Source organism: Phyllostomus hastatus, unplaced genomic scaffold, assembly GCF_019186645.2.
Source record: "Phyllostomus hastatus isolate PE091 unplaced genomic scaffold, TTU_PhHast_1.1 phas_contig_495, whole genome shotgun sequence".
Lineage (NCBI taxonomy): Eukaryota > Metazoa > Chordata > Mammalia > Chiroptera > Phyllostomidae > Phyllostomus > Phyllostomus hastatus.
In genome coordinates this window covers 6,659,907-6,676,738 of record NW_025333895.1, presented here as the reverse complement: position 1 = coordinate 6,676,738, position 16,832 = coordinate 6,659,907, and the positions used below count along the sequence as shown (strand labels likewise).

The 16,832-nt window shown below is 63.0% G+C and overlaps 1 protein-coding gene and 2 non-coding genes across 10 annotated transcripts in view; all 3 read right to left on the bottom strand.

Annotated features, from left to right (window-relative positions):
- Positions 1-566: 566 nt before the first annotated feature.
- PRRC2B (proline rich coiled-coil 2B) overlaps positions 567-16,832 on the bottom strand; it is an 81,731-nt gene continuing 65,465 nt past the window's right edge. For 2 of the 8 annotated variants that reach the window (XM_045846231.1, XM_045846232.1), the window contains exons 20-32: positions 15,938-16,020; positions 15,207-15,395; positions 14,862-15,059; positions 14,411-14,497; positions 13,567-13,671; positions 13,218-13,410; positions 12,351-12,448; positions 11,349-11,476; positions 10,427-10,667; positions 8,469-8,648; positions 7,802-7,893; positions 5,751-5,832; positions 567-4,569 (exon numbers count right to left, since the gene is read on the bottom strand). In XM_045846231.1, the coding sequence (XP_045702187.1) occupies positions 4,435-4,569; positions 5,751-5,832; positions 7,802-7,893; positions 8,469-8,648; positions 10,427-10,667; positions 11,349-11,476; positions 12,351-12,448; positions 13,218-13,410; positions 13,567-13,671; positions 14,411-14,497; positions 14,862-15,059; positions 15,207-15,395; positions 15,938-16,020 (1,811 nt within the window). In that variant the 3' untranslated portion in view covers positions 567-4,434. The remainder of the gene's footprint in view (positions 4,570-5,750; positions 5,833-7,801; positions 7,894-8,468; positions 8,649-10,426; positions 10,668-11,348; positions 11,477-12,350; positions 12,449-13,217; positions 13,411-13,566; positions 13,672-14,410; positions 14,498-14,861; positions 15,060-15,206; positions 15,396-15,937; positions 16,021-16,832) is intronic. The other 6 variants (XM_045846233.1, XM_045846234.1, XM_045846236.1 and 3 more) reach the window with 6 other exon arrangements.
- On the bottom strand, positions 9,398-9,482 carry LOC123823617. Its single transcript, XR_006786554.1, has one exon. It is a non-coding gene; the product is annotated as a small nucleolar RNA SNORD62 (small nucleolar RNA).
- LOC123823616 lies at positions 12,704-12,788 on the bottom strand. Its single transcript, XR_006786553.1, has one exon. It is a non-coding gene; the product is annotated as a small nucleolar RNA SNORD62 (small nucleolar RNA).

Here is a 16,832-nt window from a genome sequence, read left to right as displayed (position 1 = left end):
GCCCAGCAGCTGAACAGAACAAAGCAGATGCTCACCTTCAACCCACTCCCCGTTCCCAGGAGGGAGAGGGCAGGGGGCAGGGACTGCTCCTGCTGGCCCGTTTGGAAGGTGCACCCTACCCACAGGCTCAATCTTCCCTCCCCCACGCTGCTTCAGCCAAATCACTGATCAACAGGGAGACCCTCTGGAAGGGAAATGGTAGGACTGGGGGGGGACACAGCCTGAGAAAGCATGTGCAAATGTAGGGTGGGTTTTTTTTTTTACTTTTTTTTTATTTAAATAAGGAGAATTCTTTCATATGGAAAGAGTTAGTACAATCACATATTTGAAAGGAGAAACAATAGGTATTGAACCAGAGGGAAAGGGCGAAGGGTGAGTGTGGCCCCAGGGCCTGGTGAACCCGATATTCCATTTCCCATCCAAGGTACAAGCGCCCCAGAAATAATGTATAAACAAGCTGCACATTACACCTTTAGCCATCGTCTGCCCTTTCAAATATCTGGTCTACATGAAAAGACAAAGAGAGGAAAGGCCAAAATAAAAACAGAAGGAAACAAACAACCCTCTCAAAAAAACCCCAAACTCTCTTTACTATGCAAGGCATGAGGTCAAAAGCTTACAGTACAGTGTCCCCTTTAAACAATGGGAGAAAGTCATCCACACAGAGCCTGGTAGACACGTCCACTTGGAGGCTTTGCAACATGCTGCGGACAGGGCCCCGGGACACTGCCGCCCCGGTGGAGGCCACCCAGCCCGGGCGGAGGACGGTGGACAGCAGGCCGGCGCGCCTGGAAGATGACTAGCCAGATACGCACTGGTGGTCCGGGTGGAGAACAGGGCCGAGGACAGAGGGGTCTGACCCCAACACCGAGTCATCTCCGTCCTGGGTGACCCATTTGTCTCAGTTCCGTCTCACGTTCCAAACAGGAAGGGCTGGCTTTCTGCAATCCGAGTCTCCCACTCGTCCCAGAACACGACAAAGCACAGACACGGCAGCATCCTCGGGTGTCGAAGGCCCGTTCCGACAGACCTGCTGACCCAGGCTTGCTCTGCAGGTGGAGGGGGACAAGGGCAGGAGAAAGGCAACGTGCAGCTACTTGGTGAAGGGAACCGATGGGCAGGGAGGGGCTGCACCAGTCCGCCACGCCACAGGCCGGCTCTGACCTCGGCCGCGCACTCCCTCGGCCTCCTTGGCTCCGAGCGTCAGTCACAAACCGCGCCAGCCATCCGGAAGGCAATCCAGAAGACAGGAGGCGAGGGCATCGCTGGAGAGAACGGATGCCAACGTTGAACAAGATACCCCAATATTCCTGGAAGTGGCTGGAGTGACCACAGCTTTGGAATTGGACAAACCGATTTTTCTGAATGTGTAGGAGTCATCCTCAGTTTTCCTCCTTAAGGAACCTAGAGCCATTAGTGTACGGATTCCAAGCTTGAAAACAGTAATGTGGACAGAAAGGGGGAGCGACAGTGAAGGAAACCAAACCAGAGCCGGCAGAGAAATCTTCAGCCCTAACCCACACTCGGGGGTTTCACTCCACCGAGTAGGCGATGCCAGACACACTGCGGCCGCCGCGCAGTGGGCGGCACCGCCGATGGCCAGGGCGAAGCGGCCAGCATCAGAAGGGAGGGCGACGTTGGCAGGCAAAGGTGTGTGAGCGGGCTCTGACACCGCCCGTCTCGGCAGCATCAAAGGTCGAGTTCTGTTTTTCACGTGTTCCCACCAAAGGCCCCAGGACATCCTGGCAGAGGCCTCTGTGCGGATTTGCGCTCTGAAGAGAGGGGGTGTGTGGAACCAAAAGACGACCCAGAGTCCTACTACCTTGAGCTTGGCTCTAAAACCACGCGAAAGGAAGAGAGATTGCACCTTAAAACATCTCTGCACTAAAAACTGCACTTAATCAGACCAAGGAAGGGACGGTGTGCTGGGCAGGCCCGAGGCCCCCGCTCCGCCCCTCGTCCGCCTGGAGATCTGTGTCTCGGTGGGAAGAGGCTGCGCATGGGCGCACGGAGGCGGCGACAGCACTGAACGTCACATGCAAGTTCCTGGCCTTTCCTGCACAGAACAGTTCAGACATTATATATAAATAGAGCAGTGAAACATTTACTTTTTCTTCACCTAGACCTACAACATCAATACATATAAATAAAGTCTAGTGTTTTCTGTTTTTATTGGGGTGGAGAGAAAATACAGGGGTGGAGAAGAGGGCTGGAGGAGAGGTGATCCCTCTGTTTTCACTTTTCCTCAAACAGAAGTACTGTCACTCCAGTGGCAGGATCACCTGACAGGAACAGCTTGAGTTTTAACAGCCTTCAGGACTGTTCTGTTGAATTTTGAAACGAGAAAACCTTTTTCCCTGGAGGCAAACAGTGGGCACCGGAACCGGGTGTGAGGGGTCTGGCCGGGTTTCCTGGAGCGCAGCCAGCGGGGCTCATGTCTCCTGCAGGCGGGAGTGGGGCTGCAGGTGGGGCCTCGGGCACCAGCCGCCCACCTGCGGGGCAGGGGCAGAGCAGATGGGCTCCTGGGGCAGGGGAGTGCAGGCCACTCTGTCAAGTGGGCAGCCCTCTGAGAAGGGACTTCAGAGGCAAGATTCAAGGGATGAAGAAGAAAAAGAAGCCGGTAAAAAGGTCTGAGGGTGGCAGCGAAAGGGGGTGCTGAGGGCCACAGGCTGAGTATTAAAGCATCTTCCAAGAAAACTGGCCCTTTCTCCAGATGCCGTGTGGGGCGCACCCGGGGACTCTGCAAGGAGGCTGTGACCCCACATCCTTAATGCAGGAACCAGCAACTCTTCGAGCTTCCCCAGCACTGCCTGAGGCGTCTCGTGCCCCGTGGTCTGCACTGGACGCAGAGCTTAGAGACACAGCCTGAGCATCTGTCACACGCCTGTGGTGACACAAAGTGGTCACCCCACCAACCCACCACCAGTCCTCAGGCCAGGTTCTATGGAACCAGCGGCAGCAACCCCTCTCTGTAAATGGCCAACTAGCTCCTCGGAAGGGCATGTGCAAAACTTGAACTTTCCCCTTCCCTTTCCTTGGAATGACGGAATCTCGGGTGATTTTAGTTACTTTGAAAACAACAAAAACTCAGCATACAATGGCTCGTGCGAACATTTTGCTAGAGGCAGCCCTGCAGACCGGGGAGGCTGCCCCGGCCGTTCTGGAGCCCCGGTCAGCGCTGCGGCACGGCCCCCCCTGCACCCTGCCCCGGCCTGCGGCCCCACTCAGGCCCTTCCGTCCAGGCAGCCCGGCTCCGCTGCTGGGTGCGATGAGGGGGGAAACGGGAAGCCCCGAGCAGCCTCGCAGGCCACTGGCCCCGCCCAGGCCCCAGCACGCGGCCTCTCGGGGGACCTCGCGGCTTCCTGCCCAGAGCCGTGTGAGGCAGAGGGACGGGGCGCCCAGCTGAGGAGGAGGAGGAGGAGGGAGGGTGGAGAAGGGCACGTTACGCAAGGCTCCCCGGAGAGGGGTGTGTGAAGGGGCAGCCCCTGCGGGGGCCAGGGCCCCGGGAGCAGAGACGCCCGTGGGTGGGTGGGGGCCTGGTGCCGCCTGCTCGCATGTCGGGCCCAACTGGAAAACACCGTGACGTCATGCTGCCGTGACTCCCCGGGGCCAGCGGTCAGCACGCCCGAGGGCGTGAGCACAGTCCGGGACAGGAATTCTGTCTAGCTCTTATGCTGAGAACGCCATCAGCCTCTCCGGGTTGCCTGTAAGCTCCCTGTGGTCCCCAGGCCGGGGCTGGAATCCACGGCTTCCGAAGCACACAGTTGGACGCAAGGGTGTTTGGGACGGGGCCCACGTGACCTCGCTTCTGTTCCAAATCCCCTCGCAGGTTAACCGACCGAGCGCGCGCAGGAGGGGCACACAGGCCACCTCCGAAGCTTGAGGTATCAACTCCAACAGGAGGGGCTTACAGAAGCTACTGGAGCACGAGGCGGGGTCAGGGAGAAGCTGGCGAAGAATTTACATAAAATAAAAGTTCAGCGACCGAGAACAGCTTGTGTTTTGTTTTCCCTTCTCCTTTGTGAAAACCTTAACTGCTCTTCAAAACTAAAACCTCCAAACGAAAGGCCCCGCTGCCACACCACCGTGCGAGGGGCGGGAGGGAAGGAAGCACTGAGCAGAAGCGCCGGCCAGGAGCAGGCCCGAGGTGGGCGGCTCTGCACAGCCGAGGCGCGAGTGGGCACGGCTGTGGAGGGAAGGAGGCGGGAAGGGGACCGTTTGCTGTTGGTATGTATTAAAGCAAGCAGGTCAACGCCACGCCACGTAGCCACGGTGCAAGCTGGGTGGACGCCAGAGCTCTCAGGAGCGCAGAGGAGAAGGGACACGTCTCCACTGGGCCAGGGGCTGGGCGGCGAGGCTGCTGCGACTCGAGAGCGTCCTGCTCTGGGAGGCCGGTGGCGGCGCTGTCCTCGGGGCGAGGCGTGGCCAAGCACCTCAGGCCTTGCTCTCCTCCACTTTCACCGCCCGAGGCTTGATGGCTCCGGTTCGCTTCATCTGGGAGGCGGCCAAGGGGGCCTCCTGCAGCTTCACGGCGCCCAGGCTGGGTTTCTCGTCCACTCGTGGTTTTGCCTTGGGACAGACGGACAGAGACAGAGGAGTTACCCTCCCACAGAAACGGCTGTCTGGACTGGACGCACAGCTGCCCCAGCCCCTTCCTGCTCCCGAGCCCCAGAGAAGAGGCCCCTAAGGAGCCCGTCCTCAGAAGAAACTCTCCTGGGGAGGGCCCGGTGGCACCGCTCTGTCCCCGCCACGGGGGCTTAGTGCAGTGATTCGGAGAGGCAGGACGCCGCCGGGCCTCTGAGGGGCATGTTCAAGGCCGACTGGAAGAACCTTTCCAAATCAGTGCACCCCCTGCCCACAGGAAGCAGGGGCCCCGCAGAGCCCACCTGCCTGCTGGGGGCGGGGCCTCTAGGCACACCGGGTGACTCCCCGACCCACACTCTGTGGGAGCCACTCCCCAGGACCGAGCCTGCTCTGGAGGTTCCCAGTCAGTGTTCCCTTACAGTCGGCAGGTCCGCAATGGGCAGTGTCTCACAGAGGACCCGCCCCGATCCCGTCCCCACCACGGTGTGCACTCCGGAAGAGAGCTCCAGAAGCTCCACCCCAGCAATTCGAGGGGCGGCCCTCCGGGGAGCCCCACCGGGAGGGGAAGAGCGGCCCAGCCCCTCACCAGCCGGGAGCGCTGCTCTACTGCGGACTCACACCCACAGGTCCGGGCGCTGGCGCCCGGCACGTCTTAGTGTGGCAGCGAGGAGACCAGTGCCTGACGGCCGGGACGCCGAGAAACCCCTTCGTGACAAAACGGGAGCACGCCACTCCACTGCCGTCCCTCCCCGCCACGACTAAGGCAAGACACAGCACTCACTAGCAGCAGCAGGCGCAGGCACGCACGCGCAGGCACACCGCACACACGCCCGTCCCAGCTGCCAGGGCCGGCCCAGGGACCTAGCCCCGTCCCAGCGCCTTCGGGGCCCAAACCGCTACAGGGGGGGCGGCCACCTTCTGGCGCCACCTCCTCCGAGGACTCCGCACCCTCCCTTCTCTGCGGGACGAGGGAGGATCCAGGCGCCCGGCGGGGGGCAGCGCCTTCGCCAGGAGGGACCTGGGCTCCCGGCGCCGTGCTCGCAGTGCCGGGGCACGTCTCTCTTTGCGAGAGGAGCAGACAAACGGGGTGGACAGTCCCTTCTCTGTAGGCGCCTGGAGACGGGCCTGAGCGCCAGGGCGGGAGGGTCTGGAAAGCCATGTTCTACCTGGTGAGCGCAGTGTCCCTGCACAGAGCCCATGTTAACTGCCGATCCAGAGGGCTTCCCACTGGGGCTAGCAGAGCTAGGCCTGAAAAAACCAAAGGCAGGGGGTGAGAACACACGCGTCGCCGCAGAGACGGAGTCGAGCCCGGCGCGGTGGCTCCGGAGCGGGCTCGCAGACCTCCGGTCAGAGGGAAACAAAGACCTCCGACGGCCGGAGCACAGCCGCCGGCCGCCCTGGGACCTCCAGCACAGCTCACGGGGACGGCACGCGGGGCAGGCGGCCTGGACACGAACCGCCTCTCGGGGCTCGGAGGGTCTGCGGCACGGCGCCTGCGACCAGACACGAGGTCCCTGAACCCGACGCGAGAGTCGGGCCGCCTACTTTCTAGGCTCCCCGGTTCCGGCGGGTGGGGGTGGGGGGCGTGGGCGTGAGTGGAGAGATGCCGAATGGAAGTATCGCCCTAAATGTGGGCCGCTGACCAGACAGCTGTGCTCTGGGATGTTAATCAGATGCCGCGAGAAAAGAGGGTTTCGTGGTCCGGAAGTGCGAGCAGAGCTGCGTGTCGAGGCCCCGGGACTCGGGACAGTGGGGCCGCTCGGACCCTGCGCTGAGGGGCCCGGGCCGACACGCCGCCTCCCGCGCAGCTCCGGCCCCACACCCGACCGGGCGTCCCTGCAGCAGGGCGGGGCTCAGAAGCAGCTGCCAGAGAAGCGGGACATGCTCCCCCTCTACAAAAGCCCAGCACCGTTCCCAGCCCCAATGAGAACACCAACGAAACGAAGCTACTGATCGAGGGCTGTATCTTCTAAACGGTTTCCCTCGTGTGAAGCGACGGCCACCTCCGTGCCCCACGGACTGGGGCGACTCCCGGCCTGGGAGCCTCAGCTCTCTGGGTGTGCCCAAGGGAGGGGCTCTGGCGGGGCTGCCCCCTCCCCTCGCTTCCTTCCTTCCTCTTCCAGATTAGAGGTGCTGCTCTGGGCTGCGGCCCGCACCCGGGCCTTACAGTTCTGTGGTTTTGGACTATGCGAAAAATATAATCAGAAAACAAAGCACAGCAACAAACAAAAACAATTGAAGCCAAAAAGTAAAAATGAGAACAGGAAAGATGACGGAATGTGGGAGGCCCACAGAGACCCCTCTGTCTGGACGCGCAGCTGGGAGGACGGACCAGGCGGCAGGAGGCCTCGGCCGCCACACACTGCGCGCACGAGCTGGGGCGGGACCCGGCGACCTGGCGTGTGGGAGCGCCCCTCGGTGGACCGGGGCCTGCTGGGGCGCCGGGGCCTCGCTGTGGACCTTGCTGTGGACCTCGCCCAGGGCAAGGACAGTCTCGTGTGTCTGTGACCCATGCACAAACAGGAGGGACTTCCAGGCACCTCGCACACGTGAGGAGAGTTGACTGCACCAACCCCAGGGCCCCAGCGGGATTGCGCTGCCTTCCCGGGCACGGGCCTCCACGTGCTCTCTCAGCTTGAAAGAGCCGGCAGGGCCAGAGCCTCTCCGCCTTCCCAATGCAGCGAGGAGTTCGAGCCAGTAATTCACACAAAGCCATCCCCACATCCAGCTGAGGGACCCGGGGCTTTCACCGGAGGCGGAGACAGCGCACCCAGAGGAAGTGAGAAGGGGCCGTCGGCTCTACGTGAGGCAGGGCCCCGGGGCCCGAAGGAACACCCCCACCTCCCAGGGCCGTGCCTTCTCGGCCACTGGACCCGTCTTTTTCCCCCCATTGGACCCTTTTTGAAAAGCTGGGGAGAAAGCTACGCGTCATCAGGATCGGTCCGACACAATGAACACGTTAGCTGTTCCTCCCCCCACCTTTCCAACATGCCCCCCCCAACCGGAGCACCGACGACGACGATTAAATACACACTCACCCCTGGCTTTCTTTCCTGAGGCTAACGACAGCGCAAGGCGTCCTGTGCATGGGTATGCACAGGACACGCTGCCAGGGCGCCCCGCGCTGCCCCCCGCGCTGCCCCCCGGGCCCTCGGACCCCTAGCCTGGCTGCACGAGCGCTCAGCCACACGGCGTCCGCCCCTGGGCATCTCGTTACCTGTAGGTCTGGGCTGAGGGCACAGCGCCTCCGGGAGGGACATTCTGTTTACTGTCGGCGAAGCGGAAGCCCTTCATCTCCATCTGAGAGGACTGGGGAGACCAGGGATACAAGCTGCTGGTCAGTGGCCCTGGGGACAACCCGGCCCTCGAGGACCCAGCTCCAGGCAGAGCCGACGGGCGTCCGGGAGGACCCAGAAGAATTTCTGGGCAGAAAGGCATCTCCTGAAAGAATCCAGGCTCGAGGGCTCACCCCTGCAAGTGCGCTGGTGCCCCTTCTGTCTGAAGGGGCTGGGGAGAGTGGCCCGTGTGCCACCACAGGGGGCTGGCTAGGCTGTGCCGTGCCCTCGCTGCCCCAGAGGGAGGTGTCCTCAGCAGAGCCCTGGACCAGATCCCCGCCCCCGCACTGTCCAACCGCCAGGGCCTGCACCCGAACCAGCCTCCCCAGCAGCTCCCTCAGCCCCAACCGCACACGCCTTCCTGTGCCGGGTGTCTCTCACCCGGGCCCGTCTACACTGCCAGCTTCCACACAACCCGGGGGTCCTGAGGGGACCTCGCAGTGAGTAGGGAATGGGTGGTTGCACCCGAGACCTCTAGCATTTTAGGCCACGACAGGGGAGTCTGGTGGACTCGGAAGGGCCGACAAGACAAGGAGGAGCCACGCTTACCTCTCTGCTGGTGTTAAGGACGGAAGGCTGGGAGCCGGGCGGAAGAAGCCTGCGGGGGCCCCCGACGGAGAGGCTCTGCCCCTGCGGCAGCTGGATGGACGGCGGCAGGATCAGGGGCTGCTGCCCGGAGCCGTACCGCGGCAGGGGCAGCTGGGAGCCGGGCAGCGGCATCGTCAGCTGCTGACAACGGGGACAGTCAGGAGGCGGCATGGAGTCGGGGAGAAAGCTACAAACCACCGCTGACACGCGCGCCCAGGAGCGACCACACGCTAGACCTGAGATCCTTATTTTACAAGAATTAAAGCCAGGCCTTCACACAGCAGCGAAGGTTCGGGATCCCCATCAAAGCGGGGCTGGTCGCCTAGACCTGACGCGTGACGGCAGGGGCAAGTCTGCTGCCGGATGGGAGTGGGCGGTGAGGAAGCGACTGCCGGGGTTGGCCAGGGCCGCACGGCCAGTGTGCCTCCCTCTCTGCGTCCGCAGAGCTGTGGGTGTCCCCAGTCCCTCTCGCTCGTACCCAGCTGAGGCCCACGAAAGGCACGTTATGTGCTGGGGAAGCGCCAAGACCCCGGCAGGTCCGGAAACGCGACAACAGTGCCGCAATGTGCCGGTCACGGCCACGGGGCGCCAGCAGGCAAAGCGCAGGCAGCGAACCCCAGGTGCACGCGGGGGCAGAACTGGGGAAGGGCACCTGTGTGCCCTTTGTGCTGTGCAGAAGCCAGCCCTTCCTTGCTGTGCATACAGACAGAGAGAACAGGGCTCCCCTGGGCTCTGGGCGTGCAAGTTCTTGGAGCCAAACTGGAGCCTCCTGGCTGCTGTTGGAGCACACGATGCCAGGAGACCGGCCCCTTCTAACGTCCAGAACAGGTGGGTGAGGGGAGGGGTGGGCCAGGAGATGCGGGCCGGAGGCCGGGGCGAGCCACACTGGGTCTCTCAGTCACTGTCCTCTTCATCTCCCTGTTTTGAGTCCACAGTGGAGGGTCAGAAGGATCTATTGGACTCGCATCACTGAGACATGTGGCAGGCAGAGCTCCAGGGCCCCAGGCTCCGCCTTGTGCACCACAGGGTGCAGGATGGACACAGTGACAGCGCTGGCTCGGCGGAGGGTGGGGGGGCGGTGGCCAGACTGGGTTTGAAAGGCCCCGGCTGCTGTGCTGAGAACAGAGTGCTGGCCCAAGAGCAGGAGCAGACACGGGCCGCCCGGGCCCAGATCACTTTCAAAAGCAGCGCCGCCAGGGCCTGTGGACGAGGCAGAGGGGTGTGAGGAACAGCCCTGAGCCCGGGGTGACTCGGACCGGACAGCCCGGCGGACCAGGGGGAAAACCCCATGGCGGCACGGCACCCGCGCAAGTGAGGCCTGAGATGCTGTGAGGTGCTGGAACACAGGCGTGGGCAGCCTACCAGGGGGCATTCGGGTCCAAAGGACAGAACTGGCCTCGAGACGTCCCTTGAGAGAACTGGGAAGCATCAACAAGCACGCAGAGGGCACTGTCCCCACCTCCTGGCCTGTCAGGCGGAGGATGGGAGAGGGGTTCCAGAAGAGTCAGTGCTCCCGGGGCCACGTTTTAGGGCTGAAAGGCGATGGCGCTCTGCAGGAAAGGCTGAGCACCTGGCCCCGGTTCTGGCAGCCCGAGGACCAGTGACAGCGCTACAAGCAGCATGTGAGTCAGCACACAGCAAGAGGCAGAAAGAGCCCTGGCTGGCGTGGCTCAGTGGACCGAGTGCTGGCCTGTGAACCGAAGGGTCCCCGGTTCGATTCCCAGTCTCAGGCACAAGCCTGGGTTGAGGGCCAGGTCCCCAGTAGAGGGCGCATGAGAGGCAACCACACATTGATGTTTCTCTGACTCTCTTGACTCTCTTCCTCCCTCCCTCCCCCTTTCTAAACATAAATTCAAATCTTAAAAAAAAAAAATGAAATGAGGCCTCGAGTTTAGCGTGAGACAGGCTGAACCCCTGACCTGGGGGAGCTGGGAGTCCAACATCTGGGAGGCGCCGAGACTGGCGGCCTGGCCGAGCTGGCTCTCGTAGACCAGGGCTTGGCTTCCGCTCAGGGGCTGGTAGGGCGAGCCGGACTGGGGCTTCACCATCTCCAAGGGCTGCATGCCGGGGAACGCCGAGTACGGAGGCTTCAAGGCTGTGCCTCCAGAGAGGATCATGGTGCTGGGAGGCGACAGGCTGGGGTGCATGTACACCTGAGATCTGTAAAAGCCAGACAGAGGCGGGGCTCCTGTGCGTGAGTACGCCCATGGGTGCGAACCCCCAGAGGGCCTGCGCAAACACACCGCCAGCCCCGCCCCTCGGGTTTGTCCCTCAGATCTGAGTCAGAACACGCATTTCTAACCACCTTCTAGAAGCAGGAGTGTCCAACCCGCAGCATGAATGTGGCCCAACACAAGGTCACAAATGTACTTAAGACCTTTTCTTTGCTCATCAGTTTTCATTAGTGTCTATGCATTTAGTCTGTGACCCAAGGCAACTCTTCTTCCAGGGTGGCCTGGAGGCGCCAAAAGGCTGGACAGCCCTGGTCCTCGCGGGTGCCCAGGGGCTGCTCTGGGGACCAGTGGGAGCGTCACCGGGTTAAACAAACCAACACACCCACAAGACACAGGAAAACCTGTGTGACGCCCACAGCACCAGATGTGAGACCCAGAACGCGCGGCCAGAAGCGCAGAGGAGGGGGCAGGCACGGCAGAGGTGCAGGATGGAGCAGACCCACCTGGCCTGCAGTGCAGGTAATGACAACTGTGAGGGACCACAGCCACGCCCCCCGCTCCCACGGCCCCAAGGCAGAGGAGCAGCGGGCCAAGGGAACAAAGGGAGTGAGGCTGCAGAGGTCTGAGCCCCGTGGGTGCTGCCAGCCCCTCCGCCCTCCCGCCTCACCTGAAGGGCTGCAAGGAGCTGAAGATCTCCTGTGACTGGGAGACGGGGAGCCCGCCCCGCAGGCCCAGCTGTGCCGGAGCCTGCAGAGACGTGTGCAGGGAGATCGGGATCTGCTGGGCAGCGGCGGCCTGGGGGTGGGGAGGAAGCCAGGCAGGTCACTGTGGTGCCCCCCAAGCTGTATTCCCTGTCCCCTCCCCGCTCCCAGGCCCTCTCGGCACGGCAGCTGGAACGCTGCCCAAAAGGCCAATTCCAGGACGCCCTTCCTGCGTCCTTTTGCTCTACTGGACCCTGCACAGCAGAGAATGAGTCCCAGCCATGCACTCCAGCAGGGCAGGGTCTCAGAAGCGCCATGGTGGATGGACGATCACACGCAGAACATGTGCCGTGTGACCCAGTCATGAGAAGACCAAACTCTTACAACGCTGAAGAACGTAATAGCGGAGGACGTGCTCAGAAGGACAAGGTCAGAACAGGCCGAGCCCCGACTCGCCCAGGAGCCCCACGGGCCTGGTCTGTGCAGACACACGGGTCTGGGGGTGCCGGACCATCCGGAAGGCCCGCCCCGGCTTCAGGGGACCTCCAGGAGTCATCCCCGTGCAACGCAGAAGACACACCAATCCCGTGTAAAAACAAACACTCCTCGTTTCTAAGACTTCTTCCTAACGCACCGGGCCTGGGAGGCCAGGCCGTCCTGGTCTTCACTGAAGGACACTGATCACCAAAGAGGACTCCGCTTCAGCTAACCCCCCACTAGGACACAGGAAGGAGGACTCCGAGACAGAAAAACTAAGCCGAGGCTGGAGCACTGAGCTCCACTCCTCTTCCTGGTCTCTCTCGTGCATTCGCCCCACCCACACGGACTGGCTGCGGTGACATGCCAGGCGCCGGGCAAGACACGCGAGGGACACAGGGAAAAAGACTGAGGACGAATAAACGAAGAAAGTAATGACATCACACCCCCACCCCCACTCCCCACCAGGCCACCTGGCTTGCCGCCGTCACCTGTTGGTAACTCTGCTGCTGAGGTATCGTTTGAGGAACCAGCCGGGGCTGACTTGCAAACACATGGCCGTCCAGGTAGAGAGGTGGCAGGTGGTTACCTGGAGACAGAACCCAAGGGGCGGAACAGGGTCAGGTCTCCGTGTCCCCGGTCCCTCTGGGGGACAGGTTGTGTGCACACACTCTCCTGGGGGGCATGCGCAGGGCCTGCTGGGGCCCCAGCTGTGAGCCCTGGGCTCCAGCAGCGCCGCACGGCACCTGGGGAGGCCGCGGCACCAGGGCCCAGGAGGAGGGGTGGCTCCACCCACCCCGCCCACCCTCAGGAGCGTCTGCCCTGGAACTGAGGGCTGCCTGGGTCTCTCAGTCACTGTCCTCTTCATCTCCCTGCTTTGAGTCCACAGTGGAGGGTCAGAAGGATCTATTGGAATCGCATCACTGAGACTTCGGCAGCTGGGGCGCCCCAATCCCTGCCCTCTCCCCTTGGGCACCAACACAAGGACCAGGAAGGTGACAACGAGAACGATCGAGGACGCCACTGCTAGAGGGCTCAGCCAACACAAGGGTGCGAGCGCTCCCGGGTGCGGAACTCGTCCTCACTGACAGGCAGCAGTGACATGCCCCCGTGGGATCCAGGTCCAACTCGGAGCCAATGCCTGGAGCGCCTGCCAGTCACCAGGCTCTGCCTCCCAGGAGGGAAGGTAGGAAGCAGGGAAGCAGGAAGTGTCTGCGAGTCACCTGCAGCCCGGGGGGACCGCCCAGCCTAGAAACCTGCTCCCACTTGAACAGACCCCCAAGGGCAAGGCAGGGTGGTGCGCAGGCCAGCAGGCCCCCTTCTGTCGGGGAGAATGGCGAGGGCCCGGGCGGCAGTACCTGGAAGAGAAGCAGAAGGGGCGACAGAGGCCACGGGCATGGGCGGCATGGAGACTCCGCCGAAGGAGCTGTAGCTGACGCCGCTGGAGGCCCCCACAGAGGATGGGGGCTGGAGGCCCGAGCCAGCGCCTCCCGGGGAGCTCTGCTCTGGCAGACTGGGCGAGTTTTCCCATGCCTTTCGCGCTGACTCCATCTTCAGAGGCAAGGGGAGGAGAGGGGGGAAAGTTACCAGGGTGCGGCAGAGACCCAGGGGCAGGGGTGGGGGCGCAGGCGGGGGGAGGCGCTGCTCACCCCCACCTAACCACCTCAGGCACCAAGGAGGCCCAGCCCAGCGCAGTGCCGGAGTTACCTTCAGAGTGAGGTCAGCAGTGGGGAAGGACATCTGGGAGAGGCCGATGGCCCTCGGGATGTGGTGGTCGCGACGGAGGATGGGGATGCTCTGTGTCAGCCCGGCCTGGAGGAAACAGGGAAGCGTGAACAAGCAAGCAGGCGCGGAGGGGCAGGACAAGGTGTCAGGACGCGCTTCATGTTCAGTGGTGGATGCTGAGATCACCAGGACGGAGCTGCCAGCGGCCCAGCCCACGGGTTGGCCGGATCCCCTCAACAGAAGTCCCAAGAGGGCCCCTCCACACCTGCCCCTTCACAGCCCTCCGGCAGGAACCGTCGTGTGCCAGCAGCACAGACGCTGCTGGCTGCGCCCGCACGCCGCAGGCTCGGGGGCCTCCAGGTCCCGCCCTGGCCCCCAGGAGGCTGCGAGCAAGAGGGGCCTCGGTCACCGAGGCTCCCAGGCGCAACCGCGAGGCCCTCGTCCTGCAGAAGCGCCGTGCCCACCAGCACATCTCGGGGCCCCGGGCAGCCCGGGGTCAGGAAGTCCGCATAGCCCAGCCCAGCGCTCTCCCCCACCACCGCGGGCTTGGAAGAGCAAAGAGCCGGAGAAAGCCAGGTGGACCAGGGCTCGGGAAAGACGTCATCCCACTTCAGTTCACAAGGCTGGGCCGTGGAACACTCGAGCAGCCCCTTGGAAGGCCTGTCCCCAGCTAGAAACTGCCTCAGGACCCAGACCCAGGTCCGCCCGACATCCAGCCGGGGCAGGCTCACGCCCCGGTTTCAGAGCGCCAACCCGACTCTCTCCTCCCAGGGCCTGCCGGCGCGGGGACCAGAGCTGGGGGCTGGAGGCGGGAGCACACACTCACATTACTGGCCAAGGCATCTTGAAGCTTGACCACTGGACTCCCTGCGGGACCAGAGGCAGAACCTGGCGGCAGGCTGAAATCGGAGTCCTGACAGAGAAGGGAAAAGAGTCCGCTGAAATGACCCTGGCTCACCTTTTAGCAGAGACACGCCTTAAATGGATCCACACCCCAGCAACTGGAAAAACCCACTAAGCACAACATGGCCGAATGTCTCCCAACAGCATGTGCGGACAGGATGCGCCCTCCTCCCCGCTCTCTGATCGTGCCCACTGGCCGACCCCACTGGTGCAGGGGAGCCCACCAGCCTGCTCAGCCTGGCACCCCGGCTGGTGTCAGCAGGACACCTGGAAGGCCACTCCCTGGCACCTCTGTCCACGACCCTGCGCTGACACCCACCTTCCTCCCCAAGTTAAAAAAGCAAAAGGGAGAAAGGCACCGATCGAAGCCTCACCTTTGGGCCGACTCCGAACTCGATGGGCGGCACTGGGAGCACGGCGTCCACGTGGACGTCCACCCCGTTCACGGGTGGGACGGCGGCCCCCGGCAGCCGCTCGGCCGCTTCCGAGCCCTTCCTGTGCTTCAGAGAGCGCTCGTTGCCGATGGGGCCGGGCCTGTGCTCCTTGCTCTGCCCCGGGCCTTGCTCCGAGTCCTTGACGGGAGAGCAGAGGAGCTGAGGCGCACAGACCAGACGGCCCCCATCTGTGGCTCCCGAGCCCCCGGGCCCCGGGGCAGGGGACAGGAAACGACGAGCCCTCTGCCCAGGCCCTGGTCCCCGTGAGTGGGACCCCCAGGTCACCTTTGGCTCAGGCTGCTTCTGAGCTTGCTCCTTGTGGCTGTCAGCCTTGGGCTCCAGGCCGGACCCGCTCATGTCCTCCGGCTTCAGGGTGCCATACGGGGAACTGCGCTGCGAGGAGGTCGCGGACGACTCTCGGGACTCAGCGCTCAAGTCCACTCCACTGTCTCCCTGGCTGCTCTTAAAACCCTGCTGTGCAAGGCACACAACGGGTCAGAGCTCTCGCTGCAGGCCACAGACCGCTGCCACCCAAGGTGTGAAGCCGAGTCTGGCACTGAGACACAGCTCCCCTGGCACGCCCACACTGTGTAGCCTCGTCCGGGGCGGGGGGGGGGGGCGGGTCCTGACCTGACAACTGAAGGCACACAGCCCAACGCACCAACCCCACCCGAGCTCACAACCACGAGACCCCAGAGGGCCCAGGACAGAGACTGCCAAACTGACTTCCTGCGACCCACACCAAACTGAACGAACACCATCACAGGTTTGAAGGAGAGCCCCTCAATCACTCGCCCTACACTGAGGGGCTCCCTGGAACCCCTTTTCTTTCTCGCTCTCACACAGATCGAAAACCGAAATAAGCCAGGACCCGAGAAAATGGCTTCTGGTCCCAGCTCAACTGTGTGGCTGAGGGGAAGCTCAGGCGGGCCGCCAGGATGGACAAGACCCGGGACCAGCTCGGCAAATGGGCAGGGAGCAGGCGCCCCGCCCTTAGCAGCACAGCGGCCACCCACCTCGGCGGAGCCGGGCTCGGCGCTGTTGAAGGCAGTGGCGGCTTTGGTCCAGGAGTCGCTGGTCGAGGCCTGCACAGGGAGAGCTGCCAGGGGAGGAAGACAGAATCAGGGTGTCAAGGACGAACACAGACGCAGCTCACACAAACCTGAGTCCCCCCACAGCCCCCACCGGACATGGCACGCCAGCGAACAGATCTGACACACGGGATCTGGTCTGAGACTTCGTCCGCCTTCCCGACACCCTCAGATGCCAGTGAACGTGACCAGGTGGTGTGGCAGACACTGGCGACATTCAGGCTCTCCCACTGGGAGAACGGTGCGAGGCCTCCCTTCACCGAAGCCCGCTGCTTCTGTCTGCACTCTGGCAGCGGCTCCAGGGTCTCGGAGAGGTCCGAGGCGCAGGGACCTAGACGGGGTTAGCTCACAAGTCGCCCGGAGGCGCTGTGCGCACACACAAGTCCACGGGGGCCTGTATGAGCCCAGTCCGCTCTGCCCGGCCAGCAACGACACCCATCACAGACACGCTGCCAGAGTGTCTGACACCAGACTCTCATTAGGAGAGCATCACACTTTCCATCAGAGCTCAGTGTTTTCCAGCGTCATTCTGCAATGTGCTGGGACTAAGGGTTTCACCCGGAGCATGGAGACGGGCCACGCGGTCACACGGAAAGAATCAAGGTCCAGGCCCCGGAGTCTCGGGTGATGTCACGTGGCCCTGAGGCCAAGCCCCTCCGCTCTGAAAGCCTGGGCTGCTGTGTGTGAAACTACGCTGCAGTGGATGGTTTCTCCACGCCCCCCGGGAGGTGCCAGCAGTCCTTATCTTACGCGCCTTTGTGCCTTGCAGGGCCCTAGCCAAAGCAGACATTCCAGAAGAATCTGCTCAATTAAGATGGAT